Below are 24,556 nucleotides of genomic sequence, written 5' to 3' on the forward strand. Positions count from 1 at the left end.
AATTAATAAAAATGAGTTCCTCACAAAACAAGGAACCCAAAACCATTTCAATGGAAACGATCGGACTTTACCGTGGAACGTAGCGGACGCATGAGCGGGCTTTGGAATTATTCAAAACAGCGCACGCTCTAACACGATCAAAGAGAATACGCGGGAGAGGTCCACTGTTTTAGGCAAAAAAGACAGGGTTCCCAGCGGAAAAATTAATAAAAATGAGTTCCTCACTAAACAAGGAACCCAAAACCATTTCAATGGAAACGATCGGACTTTACCGTGGAACGTAGCGGACGTATGAGCGCGGCTTTGGAATTATTCAAAACAGCGCCCGCTCTAACACGATCAAAGAGAATACGCGGGAGAGGTCCACTGTTTGAGGTGAAAAAAGACAGGGTTCCCAGAGGAATAAAAACTAAATAAAAATGAAATATCCCAGTGTTCCTAACAAAACAAATAACCCAATACCATTTCAATGGAAACATCGGACTTTACCTTGGAACGTAGCGCCCGCTCTAACACGATCAAAGAGAATACGCGGGAGAGGTCCACTGTTTGAGGCAAAAAAAGACAGGGTTCCCAGCGGAAAAATGAATAAAAATGAGTTCCTCACTAAACAAGGAACCCAAAACCATTTCAATGGAAACGATCGGACTTTACCGTGGAACGTAGCGGACGTATGAGCGCGGCTTTGGAATTATTCAAAACAGCGCCCGCTCTAACACGATCAAAGAGAATACGCGGGAGAGGTCCACTGTTTGAGGTGAAAAAAGACAGGGTTCCCAGAGGAATAAAAACGAAATAAAAATGAAATATCCCAGTGTTCCTAACAAAACAAAGAACCACAAACTATTTCAATGGAAACGATCGGACTTTACTGTGGAACGTAGCGGACGTATGAGCGCGCCTTTGGAATTATTCAAAACAGCGCCCGCTCTAACACGATCAAAGAGAATACGCGGGAGAGGTCCACTGTTTGAGGCGAAAAAATACAGGGTTCACAGAGGAATAAACACGAAATAAAAATGAAATATCCCAGTGTTCCTAACAAAACAAAGAACCCAAAACCATTTCAATGGAAACGATCGGACTTTACCGTGGAACGTAGCGGCCAAAAAGCTATTCTACAAATATGGGGTCTCTCCAGACTGTCCCCTACACAGCTTTTGGATCTCAGCCTTCCAAAGCATTGTATCCATGGAATGGTAGTAAAAGCTAAGATTAATAAGGCTATACACTCTACAGTGATGTCTTAGTTGGTCTTCGCGCAAACTATTAATGACTGCTTACGTGATGCATCGTATAATACATTGATATACAATTGTGCATTGTCCTTTATGTGTTTTGTTTATGTTTCTCCCTCCCTACACTTTTATTTGTTTGTATTATTGTGCCATTACTCTGTTTTAGTTGTTTGTTGAAATAAATAAATAAAAATAAAAAAAAACATCAAAAAGGCACACAAATAAATAAAGTTGGTTTTAATTTGTACAAAATATAACTCTGGCATGTCATTTCCTACGCATGTCTTCTGTATTGTGCCATACATTAGCAAGCACAACCTAGGCAATTTAAAAAAAATATGACTCATAAAAACACCCCTGTACATCACCCGATCCAACCCCAATCTTGTACAGTATTTACAATATTTACACATTCTGCTGCACTGTTAGTAACTTAGGCCTTAGTCTGAAGCTAGTGCTGCGATTCAATGATTCTTTTAGACACATGAAGGGTGCATCCCTTGAAATAACTTTATGCTATACACAGAGCCCACTTTTATAATATCTGACTATGGCCACATGTAATTGAGTATGAGTTTGTTTGCAGTTTTTGCAGGCCTCGATGTTGTATACACCTCCAGATTTCACTGGCTATGACTAGGTTTACAATAATATCTTAGATATGGTATAAATATACAGCAGTAACAAATAAAACATATCCTGTGCCTCCTCCCAAATCATATGCCTAATCCCAAACCACTACCCCTTTATGCACTTTTAGAGATCAAAGAGGATTGGACAGATGTAAGCAATATTGTGAAAATTCCACCAAGCCAGAGTTAAAGGTTATTGGTGCTATAACCATGAAACTTTATGTACACCTATGAAATCCTCTTAGACCTCCACAAGCTCATAGTGTGTAAGGGGATGGGGTCAATCCATCTCTAGTCAGTTTGAGACAGTTTGGTCCATTTCAGTCCTGCTCCTGGTCCAGGGCTGTCTGCTGCTCCGCGGCCACGGCCTCGTCCTCTGAGCTGACCTGACGGGCCGCCGTGTGGAACAGACGCATCAGGTCCCGAAACCGCCGTGAGACCTGAAGAAGAACGAGGAGGGAGTCTGAAGACTAGGGTACATTCCCAACCATGTTCTACCACATGTGCTGCATAACTGGTTGAACTTCTACATTAACATTAACATTAAACTGCAACATAATTTGGATTCCATTTAGTTGTGCAAATTAGATGAAAACAAGCCTTTCACCTCATTGGGTGTTTTGTTCCCGAGCTGAGCAGAGATTGCTTGAAAAGTATTCTGGTTGGCTCCTTGCTGCTGACAGATTGTTAAAATGACACGGTCTGCCTCCCTGTAAGAGAACAGGAGAAATGGAAAATGTTGGTAAACATGACAGACTTCATCACTAAAGCAAGATAGAACGTAACCACCACCAATCTACAACTTTGACTGGCTAGCGAACTAACTAGCATAATAAGGTCATTCACAATCTGGAATCTTAACAAGACGCAAAGAAAAATGATATATACATGTACAAGTCAAAAAGTTCTTCACCGCTCAATAAAACAGCACACTAACACAATCAAGACGAGGAAATGGAAGTGTCATCTCTGAAGTGGGATATTACTATGAGGTAGTGCAAGTTAAATGTGTAGGAACCCTTCTTTTACCTTGTCCAAAGGATGACCTTCTCCCCACTAGCAGTGAGGGAGATGTTCTTGGCGCAGACGGTGGGGTCAGACGGGGGGCTGGGGTGAGGTTGCAGGGGAGTCAAGGGGCTGGGTTGAGGTTGCAGGGGAGTCGAGGGGCTCTCCATCTCTCCAGTGAGACGGGTTGGGGGGTCGGTGGCCATCTCCGACCCATCTCCATTCCTCCTGTTCTTTTTTGGTGAAGGGCTGTGTTCTCTCTCTCTGTCCTTCCACTCCTCCTCCTCTTCATCCCCTTCCTCGTCATCCTCCAGTTCATCATCCTCCTCTTCCCTCTCCTCGGCGAGGGGGAGTGAGCCCTCTTCAGCACCCTCCCATGAATGCACGCCTTGCTCTGCTGAAAAGGGGGATGTTTTTTCATCTCTCAAAAAGTCAACCATGCACAGGCTGATAGCTGACAAATATATACTTTAAGTTGGGAAGTTAAGTTAATGTTTCTTCTACAGATATTGTGTCAGGAATGCTGGAAACACTGTGAAACAAGAATGTTTAAAATGTGGAAGCATTGTAAAAAATGTTCTTACAATGACAATAAGGACACCAAGGACCACTTTGGAAATAAGGGTTAGTAATCCTCTGGGATTTGTATTGTAAAAATGTGTTTCACCCAAAAATCAATCAATAAACATCTTACCAGGCTGTGGACTACTGGCCCCACTGTCAACTTCATCGTTGACTTCAGAGTCCACCCCTTTCTCCTCCTCTCTTTCTTCTTCCTTGTCTTCTTCCCTTTCTTCCTCTTTCCTCTCTTCCTCCCTCTCCTCACAGCCTGTGTCAGTATGGAGGTCAGCGGCGGGGCTGGTTGCCGTGGGGTACAAGGGGTCAAGACTCTTCATGGCTCTGGAGACGCCGTCAGAGGGCTGAAACAAGAAAACGGAATTCACACGTAAAAACTGAATCAGGCAACATAGAAAATTGCATTAGCATAATAAGAAAATAACTCAATTTGCTACATTGCAAATATATTTTATATGACATATTTGTAATGCTATTCTACCCTGCTACACCCCAATCATTTTGCAGAAATGCCCCGTGCGTGTGTTGTACACAAACTGCAGAGCTGGCTTTGTGTGTGTAGCCAGTTAGCGAAAATTTAATAAAGCAGAAATTGGAAATAATAAAACGCTAAAAATAAAACGGAATAAGGGACAAAAAATAAAACTGATTATATAACAATAACACTAATAACAGTACTGAATCTTCATAACCCACCCTCATTCCCAACACACAGCTTCATTGACATAACATAGCAAACACATCCTCATTCCACAAACACCTCCTTATTTACAGTTGTGATCAGAAGTTTACATACACTTGTAAAGAACATGTATGTCATGGCAGTCTTGAGTTTCCAATCATTTCTACAACTCTTATTTTTCTGTGATGGATTGATTGGAACACATACTTCTTTGTCACAAAAAACATCTTCTTATGAGTGATTATGATTGACTACAGCTGGTGACTTATTTCAGCCCATTTAAATAGGGCTAGTTTGATACACTCATTACACTCAGCCAAAATCCCTTATAAATCCATAAAAGAACCAAACTTCATGAATGTTTTTTGTGACAAAGAAGTATGTGCCCCAATCAATCCATCACAGAAAAATAAGAGTTGTAGAAATGATTGGAAACTCAAGACTGCCATGACATACATGTTCTTTACAAGTGTATGTAAAATTCTGACCACAACTGTACATAACATTCCCTTGTTAACCGTCTGAAGCTAGACAATCAAGCTACCTTGTTGCCATGGCAGCGAGAGCATCCTTTCCTCTTGTGTCTACGAAGTTTGTTGTCATGGCTGGTTTCATGACAGAGGCAGGAGCAGTCCTTTTCCGGCCAATCGCATTCCTGTGATGGAAGACAACCAACCAATAAGAGAAATAGCTGAAGATACAGCTAAAACAGATTTTAAAGCCCTATATTCCATTTCCTCAAACCTTGTAGATGCCATGGGAACCCATTTTCCTCCTCCGACTTCGGATAGTCATTGGTGGAATCTTATGCCCCTCCTCCTCTTCCTCTAGGTCAGGGAGAGTGACTTCTTCAAAACCACCACTTGCTCCTCCTCCTGACCCCAAACTGACGACCTCGCTTGCTTCTACCCCAACCCCTCCCTCCTCTGGCCAGCATGCTTCCTCAAACTGCCCTGGACGACCCGAGGGTGGGCGGAGCTCATCAAAGAATACCCAGAATTCCCCTTGCAGATGGGTGTGGCCTTTCAGGAGTGAGGACATCTGTGCTTTCAGCTGTGGGACACAGGGTGGACAGGGATTTTCTTATAGGGAAAAAAAAACTTAAAAAAATATATACATACAATCATTCAAATGTGTAGATCTGTAGTGCATCAGATCAGGCATCAAGCTGCACAGACATGAAGCCCTTTGTGGTGTGTTCATGACGTACCTCCTCGATGCTGGCTGGACTGAGGTCGGGGCCTCCCTGCAGAGCCTTGACGATCTTCTGGTAGTGAGACGGGTTCTCCCCAAAACTGATCTCCAATTGCCTCAGGAAACGCCGACTGCGCTCAAACGCCTGCTGTTCCTCAAACTGGATCGGGAGAGAACGATGGAGAACAAGGAGAAAAAGGGTAAGCGAGAGGAGGGGATTAGAAAAAGGAAGAGGGAGGCGAGGATGAGAGAGGTGCACAAAAATAAAAAAAATCACATGGATTGAAAGTATCATATAATTTTAGAAATGATTTGTCTTGTAATGATCTTGTTCTTAGATCAAAGGTGATGGGATACAGCTATGATGACATCCTTACCAGGCCACACTCCAGTGCCTGCTCAGGGAGCAGGAAGGCAGCAAAGTCCCTCAGGAGGTCCGGCCACTCCCCCAGGACTGGCCGCAGCTGGCCAAACAGCTCCACGGCACTACGTCCCTCGCTCCCCCGCTCAAACTCATACAGAAGTCCCAAGACCTCCTCCATCTTCCCTGGGACGTCCTGAAGGGCCTCCCGTACCTATGGGGAGAAGACGGGGGTGGAGGGTTAAACGGACAGCACCACCCATTTCACTTTCCACAAATTGCTCACTTTTTATGAATATCTAAAAAGCAGTCTATGGATCCAGAGAAGTCAACACCCTAAAGGTATTTTCAGACAGAGGCCGATTAATTTGTCTACGAAGAAGAAGAGAAAGGCACTTCAAATTATGCGGGTGCACCCCAGAGTGTTAGCTCCTCACCCTGTTGAGGTAGGCCTGTGCAAAGTGTCTGCTCCTCACCCTGTTGAGGTAGGCCTGTGCAAAGGCCACGTCCTTGCTCTCCCTCAGCGGGTCGTTGTCCAGGATATGGTCATCGTAGAGTAGCAGCAGTTTGGACGTGTCTTTGCTGTCTCGCTCCTGCCGCCGACTACGCCTCAGACTTCGAGGTGGAGGCCTGCCTCTCCCTGAGTCCACCAAATCGTAGAGGGAGACAAAAAAAAGTTTGAGAAAGGGGATTAGGATTGGTGACACCTGAATAGCAGAATGTTTTGATGAACACTGGTTGGCAGACTACTTTTTAATTGCCAGGTGAAGCGGCTCTGATTTAGTTCAGAGTTTGAAATAATTTCCAGTCTCATTTCCCAAAGACACAAAATAAGTGAAATTACAGAATGAAAAGTCCAGTGCAATGGTACTGAGTACTACAGGTAGTAAGTGTGAAGCGATTTGAATTCCAGAGACCATTTTACTCTCAAGCCGTTTTCTTGCTTACCCTTTAGTGTTATCAATTCATATAGAGGTAAAGTATTGCTTCTCATAAACACACTTTGAGACACTATTTTGTTTAAAACCATTTGTTGTGGCTCTCTTCCATCACCCCTTGACCTCAGACTGACCTCTGCCTCGTCCTGCCCCCTTCCCATTGGCTCTGGGAGTTCCTTCTTCTCCAGGAGGCGCGTCCTCATCTCCAGGCACCTTACTGGCCCCGCCCTCACAGGACTCCAGCTCCTCCCCCTTGGTGGGCCCCTCCTCCTCCTCCTCTGAGATCTCCTCCTGGGAGTTCTGAGAGACGGGGGAGTTGGGGGAGGTTGGGGACGTAGGAGAGTTGTCCTCCTCTGAGTCACAGAGTCTTCCTTCTGAGGCTAGCCAAGTCAGCTTCTTCATGGTCTCCTGTGGAAGGCAAGGGGGAGGATTTTGTCATTGAAGTGTAACATGCAAAATGTTCACAATATTTTAGTCAGAATTCAACAGTTAAGGCCTGTTTTTCAGCACTCCAGATTGTCACCATTTATTACGATCTCTAGGCACAACCAAAAGTATTCATGGATTTCTTTGCTTAATTTCTGTGTACCTGTGAGTAAAGAATATGCTCTGAGGAAGAGGAAATGGACGAGCAATGTTGGGTGTGTAAACATACCTGCAACTCTGGCACTGAGAGAATAGACTCCTCAGAGGCTGATGACATCACCTCTTCCTCATCTTCATCCTGAGTGAGGTCGTCAAAATCCTCCTCTTCCTCCTCCTCACCTTGCCTCTCCTGCTCCCCATCTCCGTCTTTCTCTCCATCGCCATCCTTCTCTCCACTGTTCTGTCCTCCATCTCTTTCTCCATCTTCCTCCCCCTCTCCTTGTCCACTCTGCTTTCCCTCTCCTCCCTGCTCCCTGTTACCCTCCCTTCCTCCATTTCTCTCTTCCTCTCCCCCTCCATCACTTTCTCCTTCCCGCCCCTCCCCCTCATTCTTGTCTCCTCCTCCTCCAGTTTGTTCTCGTGCCGCAGTCTCTCGGCTCATCATGACCGTGCACTGCACAACACAACTTCCCCCCTCCTCTTCTCCTTTCTCACCATCTTCCTCTTCTTCTCCCCTCTTCTTCTTCACTGGTAGGGTATTGGGACTGTGTGTTGATGCAGCTGCCATGCACCACCTCTCTAATCCCACCTCCATCCCTTCCTCTCCTCCCTCTATCCTGTTCTCCTCCGCCCCATCCCCCCCTCCTACTTTCCCTCCCACCATCATTCTCTCCAGGGCATCAGCCTGGCTCTCCAGACTTGAGCAGGGGCTTCCAGAGGAAGACTCAGAGAGTGTCAGGAGAGGTCCTTCTAAGTCCAACCATCCTTCCTTCTCCTCCTCATCTTCCTCTCTCATCTCCCCCTCTCCCCGCAATCCCTCCACCAACCGGTGCAGCTGCTCCTCTAAACTCGGTCCTGGTACATCTCTGGTCGGAACGCCACCGGTTGGCAACCGGACACTCAGTGCTTGCTGGTAGTCCAGGGTGCCATTTGGTAAATATGTGGGCGGCGAGAGACACGAAGGTACGCCAGGTGCAACAGTGGCAAATTGGTGTTGGGGTGCAGCTGACTGACCAAAAGGAAGGCTATCACACTGGTGAAATCCATTCTCCGAGGCGTTGGACGGCACAGACCCGTTTGTGACCAAGCAGTTTTTGGGCACCCAGAGCATCTGTGTCGAACCATTGGACCCAGTTTGGACCAGTACATATTGAGAGCTGTCAAAAACTGAGGTCATTGATGGGTCATAGCCAAGCTCACCTTTGGCCTCTTCTGGGATTGGCTGTCTCCAGTCTCGGTCCTGATTGAGTTGGGAGGTGATAGGTGGGGGCGAGGGTGTGTGAGAGAAGAACACAGGGCTGGACTTGGGCTGAAGGCCGCTCTCTGGGGGATTGGGCGTGTAGTTGGGGGCTGCATCAAAGCTTGGTGGGGCCGGCAGGAGGGGCCTGGCCAGCATACGTTGGCGGGAAAGACTCGCTCTGGACCTCGCAACAAGGTCCTGCTGTGGGGTGGAGCACGGGGTGGAGCGTGGCGGCCGCTTGGCCAATCTGGAAGCAGCACGGGTACGACGGGCAGAGTTAATGACCAATGGGAAAGATCCGCTGTTTGGCTTTGGGGGAGCCGGCTGGATGGGAAGCAGTTTGCGGGGTGGTACCCGGAAGTTTGTCATCTCTACTTGGTTGGACATTGTTTGTATTACACATGCTGCAACCACACTCTGACCTACAAGGGGGGCTCCCATGGGGGCGGGAGGCGAGATCTGGACCAGGTTTGGGGTCAAGGAGCATGGAGCAGGTGACAAACCAGCATCAGCAGATTCTTGACTGAGATACTGAGCTGGATGGAGCCCGATAGGATACGTGGCAGTCAATGGAACAGCTCCGTGGGCAGGAGTGGCAGGGGCCTGGGCCAATGGCAGGGCCGCTTGGATTGGAGTGCAGGGGGCCTGGGCCAATAGGATGACCCCTTGCGAGGGAATGGGTCCAGGGACTTGGGCCAGGAAACTAACAGCGTCTGTAGGGGCTTTGGCCAGGGGTGGGAGTGGGGCAGCACGGGTGAACCCGTACAGGGGACGAGGGGGTTTGGGCACAAGAGGTGGGCGCTCGCCTTTGTAGGTCATGCTGGGATGTAGGCGCAGGACAGCATTTCTGGGGCAAGACGGGGGGTATCGCGTTCCACGGGGGAAGGTGTAAGGGGGTGCTGGAGGAGGCTGAGGTTGTGACTGGTTAAACGCTGGAGGAGGCTGAGGCTGTGGCTGGTTACATGCCATCACTGCCTTATGTATGATAGGTAGACTCTTCTGCAGAGGAAAACAATTCAATCACACATCAACAACTTTTCCTGTAATATTCTCACCATTTTCAGCTCTCTATTACATTTAATATCATTCAAATTGTTGCTAAATCATGGCCTGCTGACAGGAAAAATGCTTATAACAGGCATAACATAACTTCAGCTCTTCTTAATTGTGGTGTCAAAAGGGCTTTATTGAACCCACCAGCTTCAGTTCATCTCTAGGAACACTAAATTGGTTCAACAACTTGTATTCCAGCTAGAGCTCTAACATGACAGACTGAACTAAAAGCATAGACAACTTCACACCAGGACTGCTATTATAACTATGCAGTTAATTATCAATTGTAAATAAACACTTTTCTTTGAATGTTGAGTCAGAGCCATATCATAGATGCTGAAACTGTACTTTTGTACTATTTAACTCTTATCAAACTACTACCAATTGATATTACTTTTCAACTTCTCTTTGTGAATAGTAATTCTTTTTTTTTATTCCCAAAGAAAGAGACTCTGTAGACATTAGTCAGTTTAGGCCTATAAGCCTTCTTAATGTGGAAGGGAAGGTTTTCTTTAGTGTGGTGGCACAGAGGTTGTCTAGTTACTTAGTAAAGAATAGCTTAATTGACACTACGGTGCAAAAGGCTGGAATTCCAGGCTTCTCCGGGTGCTTGGAACACACCAGCATGATTTGGAATCAAATTCAGACAGCTAGACATGAGAAGAAAGACCTTCATGTGGTATTTTTGGATCTGGCGAATGCTTTTGGGTCAGTACCGCATAGTCTGTTATGGGAGGCGTTTGACTTTTTTAAAGTGCCAGACAGTATAAAGAGGTTAGTTAAAGCTTACTTTTGTGACATTCAACTCTGTTTTACTACAGCAGAGTACACTACAGCTTGGCAACAGCTAGAGATAGGCATTATGGCAGGCTGTACAATTTCCCCTTTGGCCTTTACCATGGCAATGGAAGTCATAATCAGAGCCTCGAAATGGGTAGTGGGTGGGGAAAGGTTGCAGGGAGGGCTGCGCCTCCCACCAATCAGGGCTTACATGGATGACATGACAACTATGACATCAACAGCCCCTTGTACTAGGAGGCTACTGGATAAACTAAATAGCAACCTAGAATGGGCTAGGATGAAAGTGAAGCCAAGCAAGTCTAGGAGTATCTCCATTGTCAAAGGGAAGATAGCTGATAAAAAGTTTTTCATTGGTGGGGAAGTGGTTCCAACAGTGTTAGAGAAACCGGTTAAAAGCTTAGGAAGATGGTATGACGCAAGCCTCAATGACAAGAGTCAATGTGAGGAGTTGAGGCAGGAGATGATTCAAGGCATCAAAGGTATAGATAAGTCAGGGCTCCCAGGCAAGCTAAAGTTGTGGTGCCTACAGTTTGGATTGTTGCCTCGGCTGATGTGGCCACTGACAGTTTACGAGGTTCCCATATCGAAGGTTGAAAAAATGGAAAGGTTGATTAACTCTAATATTAGAAAGTGGCTTGGAGCCCCGCGCTGTCTGACCAGTGTGGCCCTGTATGGAAAGGGCATGCTAGAGCTGCCGATTTCTAGTCTGACAGAGGAATTTAAATGTGCCAAGGCTAGACTGGAAATGACTCTAACCCAGTCAAAGGACCCAGTTGTTAGAAGTGCAGCGCCCATAGTTAAAACTGGAAGGAAGTGGAAGCCTAAAGAGGCAGTGCAACAGGCACAGGCAGCCCTTAGCCATAGGGATATCATTGGGCAGGTTCAGCATGGACGTGGAGGTCTAGGGCTGTGTGCAGGAAAACCTGTGTGGAGTAAGGCAACAGCAGTAGAAAGGAGGAAACTGGTAGTGGAAGAAATACACAGACAGGAGGAGATGATAAGATGTACAAGGGCGGTGGCACAGGCAAAACAAGGCCAGTGGGTAAACTGGGAGAGTGTAGTGAAGAGAAGCTTGAAGTGGAAGGATTTGTGGAGCATGGAGGCAAGCAGAATTAAATTTATCATAGGGGCTACTTATGACGTACTGCCATCTCCCCAAAATCTTAATCAATGGTTGGGTGAGGATGCTGCCTGCCCGTTATGTTCCAGCGTATGCACACTTAGGCATATAATGACTGGGTGTAGAATCAGTCTTTCTCAAGGGCGATACACGTGGCGTCACAATCAAGTGTTGAAATGTTTAGCTGCTGCAGTTGAGGGAAAACGGCTAGAAGTAAACTCGCTAGCTAGTAGTGGCCAGCGGAAAGACATTGCATTTATAAGAGAGGGAGAGACTGGCGTAAGGAGGCCAGGGCGCAGCTGCGCGCAGGGACAGTTGCGAACTGGCGCAGATTGGAAGTTAAAGGTAGATTTAATTGAACAGCTAATCGTACCGGCTGAAATTGCTAGCACTAATTTGCGGCCAGACATGCTGCTGTGGTCTGAAGCACAGAAGCTAGTTTATATTATCGAACTCACGGTCCCTTGGGAAGACCGGGTTGACGAGGCTTATGAACGAAAGAAAGCTAAATATGCAGAATTAGCGGCAGACGCGACACAGCGTGGGTGGACCGCTTTTGTTCGCCCAGTGGAAATTGGTTGTCGAGGATTTGTGGCCAAGACAACCTATGCACTGCTAACGGAGCTGGGTATTCGCGGACGAGAATTGAAACTGGCGATAAAGAATATGTCGGTAGCAGCGGAGAGCGCTAGCCAGTGGCTGTGGCTGAGGCGGAAGATCAGTAGCTGGGGTTCCCGTTAAAGGTAAGATGCAACAGCGACTTGACTAGAGCATGAGGTAGCATAGCTTGGCATTGTTTGGCTATATTAATGAGAAGGCATCGTGTCATATTGTGGTGGTGAGGGGTTTTGTACTGCCATTGTTTGGCTATATTTATGAGAGGATATCGTGTCATAGTGTGGTGGGGGGGGTTAGTACTGCTAGCCAGTGTAGGCTAGCCATGAAGTTGCACGGACACAAACATTCCCCCACAACATAAATAAAGGGCACACTCACCCCTCCTTTCCCTAATCCGGGACCGTATCCACCCGGGGGCTTCCCCACCTCTAACCCTTCCCTCTACCCTAAATTAGGGTTTGAATCCCTGCATCTACACTTATATAAAGACATAAACATAAACACATGCACACACTATTTAGGCCCCCACATACACCGTTCCCTTACCTTACAGAAAACATTTACCCTAGATAGGGCATCACACACACACACTGATGGGGTGGGTAGGCTGATAGGTTGGTTGTAGGGTTTAAGTTAAAGATAGTATTGAGGTAGTGGTGTTGAGGGGGGTGTTTCCAGGACGCTGGACTACACAGTTAAGCCTTCTCGAGGTGTCGTGGGCCTAACTTAACGAAACACCGGTGACAGAAGGTGCCCACTTGATAACCCCAATGACATGCTGCTTACCTCAGTTGGCTAGAGTAGGTAACCGGTGAATGGTACCACCTGAGGAATGACTCCGTAGACCTATGACGGCGTAGCCTGATGTTTGCTATGGTGTTGCATCGAATGGTGGATATATCACTCGCTTTGTTGGTTTGATTTGGCCTTCTACATCTGTTTTACCTTGGATCATGGCACAAGGGATTATAACATCTTGTCCTGTGTATTAATAAATGCTAAAGCTAGCTTAGGCTAGTGACTGTTGTGAATAGAGCAGCTGACAACTAGGGAAAGACCTTGTGACAGAATGGAAAGACAGCTGACAGGAGGAAATAGACCCCACCGGGGCGGCATTGGGTTAGCAACTCAATGCTGCAGTAACCAAGGTTGTATAAACCTAGTGGTTACACCCTACCTAGCTACAGAAACGACTTTGAGAAAAACACCCCTAGAGTCTGCGAGAGCGGGGGCGGAAGATGACTCATCTATGGCTAACATGGTTATTGACTCTGGAACGGACCTGACTACGAGTAGGGAAAACATGGCTGTGGAAGGCACTAGATCAGAGATGGGTGGGAAGAAGCTCCAAACTTGTTCATGCGGCTGGCAAAAGGTAACAACTTTGACGGGTCTTAGAATCCATCAAGGGAGGAGGAAGTGCTTGGTAGAGGGAACACAGGGATCCCGCATTGACAATTATTTCCTCAGAAGTATGTCAAGTCAGTCGGTTGAAGTCCAGCGGCAGGAAGTAAACCACAGTTCGCAGGACATCAGCACCCCTGAAGTAGGTCCTAGCACTGAAGAAGACAGAGAGACCAGCCAGCCCAAAAGGGAAAAGATTAGTGCCCAGAAGCCGAGAGTTAAATGGCCAGGGGCTTCAGAAAACAGGGTATGGGAAGGTATCAACAGTGACTTGAGTAGGATTTTAGACAAGTTGAAAGGTACTGCCGAGAGTAAACTGGAGAAAATGGGCGATATTATCTATGATTATGGAGCAGAAAGATTTGGCGTGTCCGAGAAAAAGAAGAAGACAGGTACTGAGGTAATTAAATCTAGGCGCCAACAGGAAATGGATAGACTTATCAGGGAGAGAAGACAGCTCAGGAAACAGTGGAGGAAAGCTACAGAGGCTGAGAAGGAAGGGTTAAATAGGCTGCAGGTAGATGTGAAGGAGAGACTGGCAGTGTTAAGAAGAGCAGAGAGCATTAGGAAAAACAGGAAAAAGAGAGAGCGAGCTAGAACAGCATTTTACAAAGATCCATTTAGATTTGTGAAATCGTTATTTAGTAAGGGGAAAAATGGTAGCCTTAGGGCTCCAAAACAGGAGCTTGAGGGACATCTGGAGGAAGTGCATAGAGACAGAGAAAGGTCTAGACAGCTACCCCTCCCCCCTGACATTCCACCTATTGGAGAGATAACCAGTCAGTGTGACGATAGCCCACCTAGGTGGAAAGAGGTACAAGAGATAGTAAGGCGGGCTAGGGCGTCTTCAGCCCCAGGGCCCAATGGAGTCCCTTACAGGCTGTACAAGAGTGCGCCAGATGTGCTGAGGTTCTTATGGACATTGATGAAGGTAGTCTGGAAGAAACAGGTTATTCCTAGGGCATGGCGTAGAGCAGGGGGAATTTTTATTCCCAAAGAAAGAGACTCTGTAGACATTAGTCAGTTTAGGCCTATAAGCCTTCTTAATGTGGAAGGGAAGGTTTTCTTTAGTGTGGTGGCACAGAGGTTGTCTAGTTACTTAGTAAAGAATAGCTTAATTGACACTACGGTGCAAAAGGCTGGAATTCCAGGCTTCTCCGGGTGCTTGGAACACACCAGCATGATTTGGAATCAAATTCAGACAGCTAGACATGAGAAGAAAGACCTTCATGTGGTATTTTTGGATCTGGCGAATGCTTTTGGGTCAGTACCGCATAGTCTGTTATGGGAGGCGTTTGACTTTTTTAAAGTGCCAGACAGTATAAAGAGGTTAGTTAAAGCTTACTTTTGTGACATTCAACTCTGTTTTACTACAGCAGAGTACACTACAGCTTGGCAACAGCTAGAGATAGGCATTATGGCAGGCTGTACAATTTCCCCTTTGGCCTTTACCATGGCAATGGAAGTCATAATCAGAGCCTCGAAATGGGTAGTGGGTGGGGAAAGGTTGCAGGGAGGGCTGCGCCTCCCACCAATCAGGGCTTACATGGATGACATGACAACTATGACATCAACAGCCCCTTGTACTAGGAGGCTACTGGATAAACTAAATAGCAACCTAGAATGGGCTAGGATGAAAGTGAAGCCAAGCAAGTCTAGGAGTATCTCCATTGTCAAAGGGAAGATAGCTGATAAAAAGTTTTTCATTGGTGGGGAAGTGGTTCCAACAGTGTTAGAGAAACCGGTTAAAAGCTTAGGAAGATGGTATGACGCAAGCCTCAATGACAAGAGTCAATGTGAGGAGTTGAGGCAGGAGATGATTCAAGGCATCAAAGGTATAGATAAGTCAGGGCTCCCAGGCAAGCTAAAGTTGTGGTGCCTACAGTTTGGATTGTTGCCTCGGCTGATGTGGCCACTGACAGTTTACGAGGTTCCCATATCGAAGGTTGAAAAAATGGAAAGGTTGATTAACTCTAATATTAGAAAGTGGCTTGGAGCCCCGCGCTGTCTGACCAGTGTGGCCCTGTATGGAAAGGGCATGCTAGAGCTGCCGATTTCTAGTCTGACAGAGGAATTTAAATGTGCCAAGGCTAGACTGGAAATGACTCTAACCCAGTCAAAGGACCCAGTTGTTAGAAGTGCAGCGCCCATAGTTAAAACTGGAAGGAAGTGGAAGCCTAAAGAGGCAGTGCAACAGGCACAGGCAGCCCTTAGCCATAGGGATATCATTGGGCAGGTTCAGCATGGACGTGGAGGTCTAGGGCTGTGTGCAGGAAAACCTGTGTGGAGTAAGGCAACAGCAGTAGAAAGGAGGAAACTGGTAGTGGAAGAAATACACAGACAGGAGGAGATGATAAGATGTACAAGGGCGGTGGCACAGGCAAAACAAGGCCAGTGGGTAAACTGGGAGAGTGTAGTGAAGAGAAGCTTGAAGTGGAAGGATTTGTGGAGCATGGAGGCAAGCAGAATTAAATTTATCATAGGGGCTACTTATGACGTACTGCCATCTCCCCAAAATCTTAATCAATGGTTGGGTGAGGATGCTGCCTGCCCGTTATGTTCCAGCGTATGCACACTTAGGCATATAATGACTGGGTGTAGAATCAGTCTTTCTCAAGGGCGATACACGTGGCGTCACAATCAAGTGTTGAAATGTTTAGCTGCTGCAGTTGAGGGAAAACGGCTAGAAGTAAACTCGCTAGCTAGTAGTGGCCAGCGGAAAGACATTGCATTTATAAGAGAGGGAGAGACTGGCGTAAGGAGGCCAGGGCGCAGCTGCGCGCAGGGACAGTTGCGAACTGGCGCAGATTGGAAGTTAAAGGTAGATTTAATTGAACAGCTAATCGTACCGGCTGAAATTGCTAGCACTAATTTGCGGCCAGACATGCTGCTGTGGTCTGAAGCACAGAAGCTAGTTTATATTATCGAACTCACGGTCCCTTGGGAAGACCGGGTTGACGAGGCTTATGAACGAAAGAAAGCTAAATATGCAGAATTAGCGGCAGACGCGACACAGCGTGGGTGGACCGCTTTTGTTCGCCCAGTGGAAATTGGTTGTCGAGGATTTGTGGCCAAGACAACCTATGCACTGCTAACGGAGCTGGGTATTCGCGGACGAGAATTGAAACTGGCGATAAAGAATATGTCGGTAGCAGCGGAGAGCGCTAGCCAGTGGCTGTGGCTGAGGCGGAAGATCAGTAGCTGGGGTTCCCGTTAAAGGTAAGATGCAACAGCGACTTGACTAGAGCATGAGGTAGCATAGCTTGGCATTGTTTGGCTATATTAATGAGAAGGCATCGTGTCATATTGTGGTGGTGAGGGGTTTTGTACTGCCATTGTTTGGCTATATTTATGAGAGGATATCGTGTCATAGTGTGGTGGGGGGGGTTAGTACTGCTAGCCAGTGTAGGCTAGCCATGAAGTTGCACGGACACAAACATTCCCCCACAACATAAATAAAGGGCACACTCACCCCTCCTTTCCCTAATCCGGGACCGTATCCACCCGGGGGCTTCCCCACCTCTAACCCTTCCCTCTACCCTAAATTAGGGTTTGAATCCCTGCATCTACACTTATATAAAGACATAAACATAAACACATGCACACACTATTTAGGCCCCCACATACACCGTTCCCTTACCTTACAGAAAACATTTACCCTAGATAGGGCATCACACACACACACTGATGGGGTGGGTAGGCTGATAGGTTGGTTGTAGGGTTTAAGTTAAAGATAGTATTGAGGTAGTGGTGTTGAGGGGGGTGTTTCCAGGACGCTGGACTACACAGTTAAGCCTTCTCGAGGTGTCGTGGGCCTAACTTAACGAAACACCGGTGACAGAAGGTGCCCACTTGATAACCCCAATGACATGCTGCTTACCTCAGTTGGCTAGAGTAGGTAACCGGTGAATGGTACCACCTGAGGAATGACTCCGTAGACCTATGACGGCGTAGCCTGATGTTTGCTATGGTGTTGCATCGAATGGTGGATATATCACTCGCTTTGTTGGTTTGATTTGGCCTTCTACATCTGTTTTACCTTGGATCATGGCACAAGGGATTATAACATCTTGTCCTGTGTATTAATAAATGCTACTTAGAGTGGTGGCTGTTGAATTTCATACCTTAAGCCAGTTGGGCAAAACAGATGGCTCTCTCTCCACCGGGGGGCGCTCCTCCCCTGGTATTACCCTGAGAGAGGCCAACGGGATGTCAGGAAACACATTGTGCAGACAGTACGACTGGAGGAAAAAAGAAACAAAATTAGACAGTCCATCCAAAATGTCAGTACAAAGGAATTGTACATGTTTGCATTTACAGAACAGAGATGCCCTTAAGAACCAGTTAAGGGTCCGATGACCATTTTAATGGTTAAGGTTAGGATTGCAGATAGATAGCAGGTAGAACACAAGCTTTGCCGATTTGGGCACCTTTGAGATAACATGATGAGCATCAATTAATTTAGCCACATTTGGGAGCTTGTATTAATTCTATATTTTAATTTGGGTGTTAGTATATTAATGAGTCCCAAACAGGTATTATTAATATTATAGTAAATTATAATTATAAATCGCAATTTATAATTAATACAAGCTCCCAAATGGGGTGACAATTAATTGGGTGTCTAACCTTGACCATGTTCTCAGGTGCCTAACTTGACCATGTTCTCACAGTCCCAACCTTGACCATGCCTAACCATGACCATGTTATCAGGTGCCTAACCTTGACCATGTTCTCACAGGCCTAACCTTGACCATGCCTAACCTTGACCATGTTCTCACAGGCCTAACCTTGACCATGACTAAACTTGACCATGTTATCAGGTGCCTAACCTTGATCATGTTCTCAGGTGCCTAACCTTGACCATGATCTCAGGTGCCTAACCTTGACCATATTCTCAGGTGCCTAACCTTGACCATATTCTCAGGTGCCTAACCTTGACCATGTTCTCAGGTGCCTAACCTTGACCATGTTCTCAGGTGCCTAACCTTGACCATGTTCTCAGGTGCCTAACCTTGACCATGTTCTCAGGTGCCTTGCGGCTGCACATCTCCTTCACGCGGCTGCGTAGCTGCTCCTGCTTCTTGCCGCGGACGAGGTAGCGACTCATGAGCTGGTAGGGGAGCTCCGTCTCACTGAAGTGCTTTAGAGCCAACACTAAGAGACTGGAGAGAGAAAGGACAGGATGAGGGAAGGGTCATTATTCATATTTGGTCTAACATTCAACATTTAATGGTCTTCATAATCAGAACTACCTCTGCTCTCAAGGTGAAGGGTTGTAATTTTAGGTTGAGTGGTTTCAATAAGAGTACTCATGCCTTCAAGTAGAGAGGTTTTTGAATATGGATGGTTAACATTATGTTTAGCTGTTGGACTTTTTTTTTTCATTGTGGGCTCCTGTTGAATGAGATGCGACTTTTGACTTTGCTTGTTGATGAGAGAGAACTTATGAGAACTTGGGGAAACCACATCATCATGTCACACAAACCTCAAACCAAGGGCCCGTACCAGACGACATGGTTTATAACTACAAACTGTTACATACCTAGTGTGTGTGTGTGTGTGTGTGTGTGTGTGTGTGTGTGTGTGTGTGAGACTCAGTGTCCAATGACATCCTCCTTCTCAAAACAAAGCGTGTAGCCTACACAGTAACACTGATGCATGTGTGTGTGTCTGTGTGTGTGAGTGAGTGTGCATATGTTGATGTGTATTTCTACCCGTCTTCCCCGCTGGTGTAGCAGTTCTTGGTGCGTGGGGGGTGCAGAGCCGGGTCCAGGCTGCAGTGGGGCAGGAGCTCTGGGTAGAGAAACACTGGTCTGGTGGCCAGCAGCCAGGCAGTCGCAGGGGGCAGCAGAGCATACGTACGCACTGCATGGACACAACACCACAGGACCATCACATACCACCCAACCATTCACCAAAGCTTCACCTCCTCATATATGTTACTGTATAACATGCAAATAAATAAACAATGCAATTCACAAAACGCTAACAAGACAGAGGTACAGTGTCATACAATGATGGGAGAAGGGACACACAGACATGGCCAAGTCTCTCACACACACACACACACACACACACACACACACACCGCAGTTTACCAGTGTTGGAGCGTGTTGGTGGGGCGGTGGCCTGAGGAGGAGTTGAGGGTTTAGGAGCCGAGCCCTCCTGATCCTGGATCAGAGACAGTGACTCCTGGAGGTTACAGGCCCTAAAGATGCTGTTGAAGCCGGGGTTCTGGGACGACCTGCTCTCTTCCTCCCGCTTGGCAAATGTCCGCAGCTCCTCCTGGGGAGACAAGGGGTGAGGAATGAGGAACGGAGGAACGGAGCAATAACGGCATGTTGAATACCAAAACGGATGCAACCTATGCTGTGTGCAAAAGAGGGAGAGAAACAAAGAGAGAGAGAGAGGGAAAGAGAGGGGGATAGATAATGGAAGACTGAATAAGGATGAGATGGTTAGAGAGGGAAGAAAAGAGAAAGGGAGAGAAAAGGGGAGACCAAGACAGAGAGGATAGAAAACACAGGAGGGATGGAGAGAGAGTGAGAGCGACTCATTAACTCACTAGGTACTGTTTGGTGGTGTGGGCCTCGTGGCGCAGGGCCTCCACAGGACTGCTAAGCAGATGGACCTGGGTCAACAGCTGGACGTGCTGAGGCGGGGTAAGAGAGAGAGACAGAGAGAGAAACTGGTTTAGTCAATAGAATAATTATAGAATCATTATTAGTCAATCATTTCAATTTTATTCCTTAGGCTATTTCATAATGCCATTTTTATGGTGAGAGTTTTGTATGAAACAAGGGCTAGTTTCCCAGACCAAGACAAAGCCTATTCCTAGACGAAGACCATGCTCAGAATCATCTAACAATCTCTATTGAGAGTGATGTGTATTCCACAATTAAGCTCCAAGTGATAGCCCACCCAAATTACAAGTTATGGAACCATCTGACCAATTTTGTAATTAACTATCCTTTTAACATGTGTCTGGGGAAAACTCCCCTAAAAGGTTGCTGGGTTGTTTTCCCCAGTCCACCCCAGGCTACCTGTTGGACTTGCTGCTGCAGCTGGAGTTTCTGGGCTGAGTCGAGCGTGAGGGCGGGGCGGGGAGGAGATGGCAGCAGCATCATGGGGGGAGATCTGGAGGCGTTGGCAGGGGTGCGGCAGGGGGCGTCCTGGAGGGCTTTCCTCTGCTGCAGAGCCTCCAGCTGCTCCCTCACCGTACGACGCCGCTCTGTTAGCATGTTAGCTAGCGGCTCCTCAAACCTGTGTAGAGAGCGGTCATAGGGGTGAAAGGTATTGGGGGGGGGGGGGGGGGGATTCTATGGCACTACTCAGTACAACACCACCCTCACCGCCAGTGACGTCTAAACCGAGGTCAAAAACTTTCTGAAGGACATTCCCCCGCCTCTGGATGTAAATCCCACAGACTGGTGGGAAATCAACAGAGACAGATTTCCTAGAGTGGCAAAACTGGCACGACATTTCTTGCGCATCCCCGGGACATCGGTCTATCCGAGCGGGTGTTTTCAGCTGCTGGCCTTACTATGGCTGGCCTAACAGGCTGCACACACGACTCACCCCTGAGCATGTTAACATGGCAATATTCTTAAATAAAAACCTAGTTTTATTCTTAAATAAAAACCTAGTTTTATTCTTAAATAAAAAACCTAGTTTTATTCTTAAATAAAAACCAGTAAGTAAGCTCAGGGGTGAGTCGGGTGCGCAGTTTGGAGAGCTAAATATATATAAAGTTATTATTGTTGTAGGCTCCGAGCCTTGGGCGAAAAGTATTAAAAATATAGCTGACGGCTCATAAAATTGCCGCTCTTGACCAAAGATGTGTCCTATCCCAAAATATAACATTGTATCAGATCTGGATTGGAACTTGTATAGACAAAGAATTATTTTAAGTATTAAAAATATCACCCTTCATAATTGTTTATCTATACAGGTTCCAGTGATACAATGTTATATTTTGCAGAGAGCGGCAATTTTACGAGCCGTCGGCTATATTTTAAGCCCTTCATGATTGTCTGCTTTTGTTTTGCTATCAAAATATGCCGTAAATGTACAAATAAAGCTTTGATTGAGGAAAACACACATTTTGTATTTTCTGTCATAAGCTACAATTTGCTATTTAAAAAAAAAATTGATTGATCATTAAGGTTATCGACTACCAATTAGGGACATTTCTTATAATATGCAACCCTATTTTAGACCTCAAAATCATTGTCCAGATCTGCTGTGAAAACAGCTTCTAAATGCATTCTGTAGATCAAAACAGACATCTGTGATCTTGTAAGTGTTAAAACAGCGCTTCAGCTACCACAACGGGCCATAGAGCAACACACGGTTAAACTCCTAGCTCAGACTGACATTGCTGGATTGACATATGAATGTCTCTTCTCTCCCTCTCCTTCTCCCTCTCTCTCCCTCCCTCTCCCTTTCTCCCTCTCTCTCGTCACCGAGCTGTTCCTTGAGAGGTGGAAAAACCCTGCGTCACACTGCCTACTTAACATTTTGAACCAATCATTAGAGACACCGTGACGCCAACAATCGGCTCCACAAACAAACAGACGTGTGCGCCAACACAAACACGTACCTCCAAGATGAGTGACTGATTAAGGGACTGTGGGAGAGGATGATTAGAGTGTGTCTGGGCATTAGCCCGCCTCTGTTCCCATCAGTTCAGAGAATTGTGTTGAAAATGACACATCGCATACACTCAGGGCTCTCCACAGACATCAGTTATCACACTCAAACAGGGCACAGGTGCACTGAACACCTGGCATACTGGGTGTGAGTGAGAGAAAGTTTGTTAGCTTAAGTGCGTGCGTGTGTGTGTGCATGTGTGCGTGTGTGTGTGTGAGAGAGAGAGAATAGGTGACAAAGCATCGATGAGCAACTGCAGGCCAGCTGTATAAACACTACCAAAAAAACTGACCACAGAAAGCAATGGTTTTAAAAAAAATAAGTCATTCTCGAAACAACCTATTGAGATAATCATGTCAGTGTGACTTGTAGCTCTTCTGTAGGAGTTCTCTCATCCTCCACTCTCTTCAGAGGGAGAGAGAACCCCCCCAGAGCATTTCTCTGCCTCCCTACCCAAACAGACACAGCACCCCTCTGCTGGCCTGTCCCAAAGGGAGGACTAGATAGAAACAAACACATCTGTAGCTGCAGTCACGTAGCCGTCTGCACATACAGTCAGGTGTGTGCAAACATTTACATGTTACATTTATGGCATTTAGCAGACGCATTTATCCAAAGCGACTTAAAACAAATACATTTGTTTAAGTATGTGAATCATCTATCCAACAGTCATCATAAGACAGAGTAATCAATGCTCACACCAGGGGCCATTGGCAGTCATAATGCCAGAAGCCAAACGCACGCACACACACCAAGGTTTTCGTTACCCGGTAATTGCGGGCTTTCGGCCGATAAAAACAATGAAAAGCCGATAAATAAAATTGTTTCTGGCCAAATTGTCCGGGTGAAAACAAAGACATGAACGGACAGACGCATGAACCCCTGATGGGTCCGGGTCCTGTGTGTGTGCCACTGTCAAACACAGAAACTGGTAGAGGGTGAAGAATGGTGGTGTACCGGATGGCTTGTGGAACGTTGAACTGGGGAGCACTCGGAGGTGGCACCTCTTCCTCCCTCTCTTCGTCTTCCTCATGCCCTTCGTCATCCTGCTCATTCACTCCCTGGAGCTGACGGGGGGTTTAAGAGAGGGATTTAGAGGGAGGAAGAGAAAATGGGAATAGATAGTGAGAGAAAAAGAGAAAGATGGTGTCTCCTCTATTCCCATCTTCCTCCCCTGAGATGTTCTCCTCCAATGCTTTTTGAGAAGCAAGCAAGGAGGGAGGATGGGAGAAAGAGGGAAGACTACTGGGATGCAACCAGAGAGACTTGGTTTTCCCACAGTTCCCTGCTCACCGTCTCAAAAAGCTCCTCCATCAGCTCGTTGACTTCCTTTTCTGAAAAAGGACGAAAAGTAAAAGTGAGTGAGTGATAGAGACAGAGAAGGATAATATTACGTTTCTTCAGCTACTTTCTTTTCTAGTTCACGTGTCCATTAACCCTTTCAGAGAACAGTGTTTCCCCCAGTTATTTCTTTGACGGGGTACACAAACATTTGAGTCGGTTGCATTTGAACATGCTGGTGCTGACATGGTAGGGTGGGCCATGTAACGGTCCCTGTGATGGGGGGGGGGGGGGGGGTTCCACACAGGTCGACAGAGAGACTCACTGGGGATGCGGACAGCCCGGTCGTTCCTGTAGTCTTCCCGGTCAGGCTCGTCTAAATCATCCAGGAAATTATACTCTGGGTCGTCATCGTCATCATCACCCTCTTCTAAAAGAGAGAGAGAGAGAGAGAGGGAGAGAGAGAAAAAGAGAGAGAGAACAAGTGTGGGTTTATTTTTTCGTCACACCAATGCACAGGCAGTACTTAAAGTAGTCCACTAAATGAATAGCAGGTATGTACATGAACACACTACATGGGCACTGCACTAGAGGGAGAGAGGGAGGGAGGGATGGAGGGAGAGAGAGAGAGAGAGAGAGAGAAAAGAGGACAGAGAGGGGCGAGGGAAAGCGAGAACAGGACGAGAGCACTCTGCACTGTGTGTTCTGTGCAGCGCCCTGTACAGTGACAGATGGGGAGTTGCGTCGTGCTAGAAGTCCTTAGACAACAGGACGGCGAGGACAAGTGGAGGTCATAATGAGCAAAAACATGACAGAGCAAACATACGCAGAGCCATTAAACCTGCGACACACACATCTCACTCACCTAAAACACATGTACACACACAGACTGGGAGAAACAAACACATCTGCAGCTGCAGTCATGTAGCCACCTGCACGTACACACGCAATTCCAAGCATTTCCATATTTCATTATTTGGGCATGTTTCTTTTCTCAATATGCCATTGAATTAGAAAGAGTAGAACTGTGTGTGCTGTATCAATAAAAGTAGATGAACACGTGCGTTCTACCAATCCATTTCTATGGCTATAGAGACCCAATTGTCTGCCTTTCTTCCAAAACACAAACAAACAAAACACACACATTCAAATAGTGGGTTGAACTCTACTTGT

General features: G+C 46.6%; 1 protein-coding gene across 3 annotated transcripts in view; it reads right to left on the reverse strand.

Annotated features, from left to right (window-relative positions):
* Nucleotides 1–1,466: 1,466 nt before the first annotated feature.
* gon4lb (gon-4 like b) overlaps nucleotides 1,467–24,556 on the reverse strand; it is a 29,951-nt gene continuing 6,861 nt past the window's right edge. The window contains exons 12-31 of one of the 3 annotated variants that reach the window (XM_083678287.1): nucleotides 23,709–23,813; nucleotides 23,396–23,436; nucleotides 23,060–23,169; nucleotides 20,494–20,713; nucleotides 20,016–20,102; nucleotides 19,549–19,735; nucleotides 19,165–19,315; nucleotides 18,462–18,612; nucleotides 17,572–17,688; nucleotides 7,282–9,450; nucleotides 6,761–7,034; nucleotides 6,165–6,328; nucleotides 5,705–5,902; nucleotides 5,344–5,487; nucleotides 4,878–5,186; nucleotides 4,678–4,788; nucleotides 3,570–3,795; nucleotides 2,900–3,272; nucleotides 2,478–2,580; nucleotides 1,467–2,310 (exon numbers count right to left, since the gene is read on the reverse strand). In XM_083678287.1, the coding sequence (XP_083534413.1) occupies nucleotides 2,191–2,310; nucleotides 2,478–2,580; nucleotides 2,900–3,272; nucleotides 3,570–3,795; nucleotides 4,678–4,788; nucleotides 4,878–5,186; nucleotides 5,344–5,487; nucleotides 5,705–5,902; nucleotides 6,165–6,328; nucleotides 6,761–7,034; nucleotides 7,282–9,450; nucleotides 17,572–17,688; nucleotides 18,462–18,612; nucleotides 19,165–19,315; nucleotides 19,549–19,735; nucleotides 20,016–20,102; nucleotides 20,494–20,713; nucleotides 23,060–23,169; nucleotides 23,396–23,436; nucleotides 23,709–23,813 (5,360 nt within the window). In that variant the 3' untranslated portion in view covers nucleotides 1,467–2,190. Of the gene's footprint in view, nucleotides 2,311–2,477; nucleotides 2,581–2,899; nucleotides 3,273–3,569; nucleotides 3,796–4,677; nucleotides 4,789–4,877; nucleotides 5,187–5,343; nucleotides 5,488–5,704; nucleotides 5,903–6,125; nucleotides 6,329–6,760; nucleotides 7,035–7,281; nucleotides 9,451–17,571; nucleotides 17,689–18,461; nucleotides 18,613–19,164; nucleotides 19,316–19,548; nucleotides 19,736–20,015; nucleotides 20,103–20,493; nucleotides 20,714–23,059; nucleotides 23,170–23,395; nucleotides 23,437–23,708; nucleotides 23,814–24,556 lie in introns of all 3 variants that reach the window. The other 2 variants (XM_083678286.1, XM_083678285.1) reach the window with 2 other exon arrangements.

This window comes from Argentina silus (genome assembly GCF_951799395.1).
Source record: "Argentina silus genome assembly, chromosome: 10".
In the NCBI taxonomy this organism is placed as follows: Eukaryota; Metazoa; Chordata; class Actinopteri; order Argentiniformes; family Argentinidae; genus Argentina; species Argentina silus.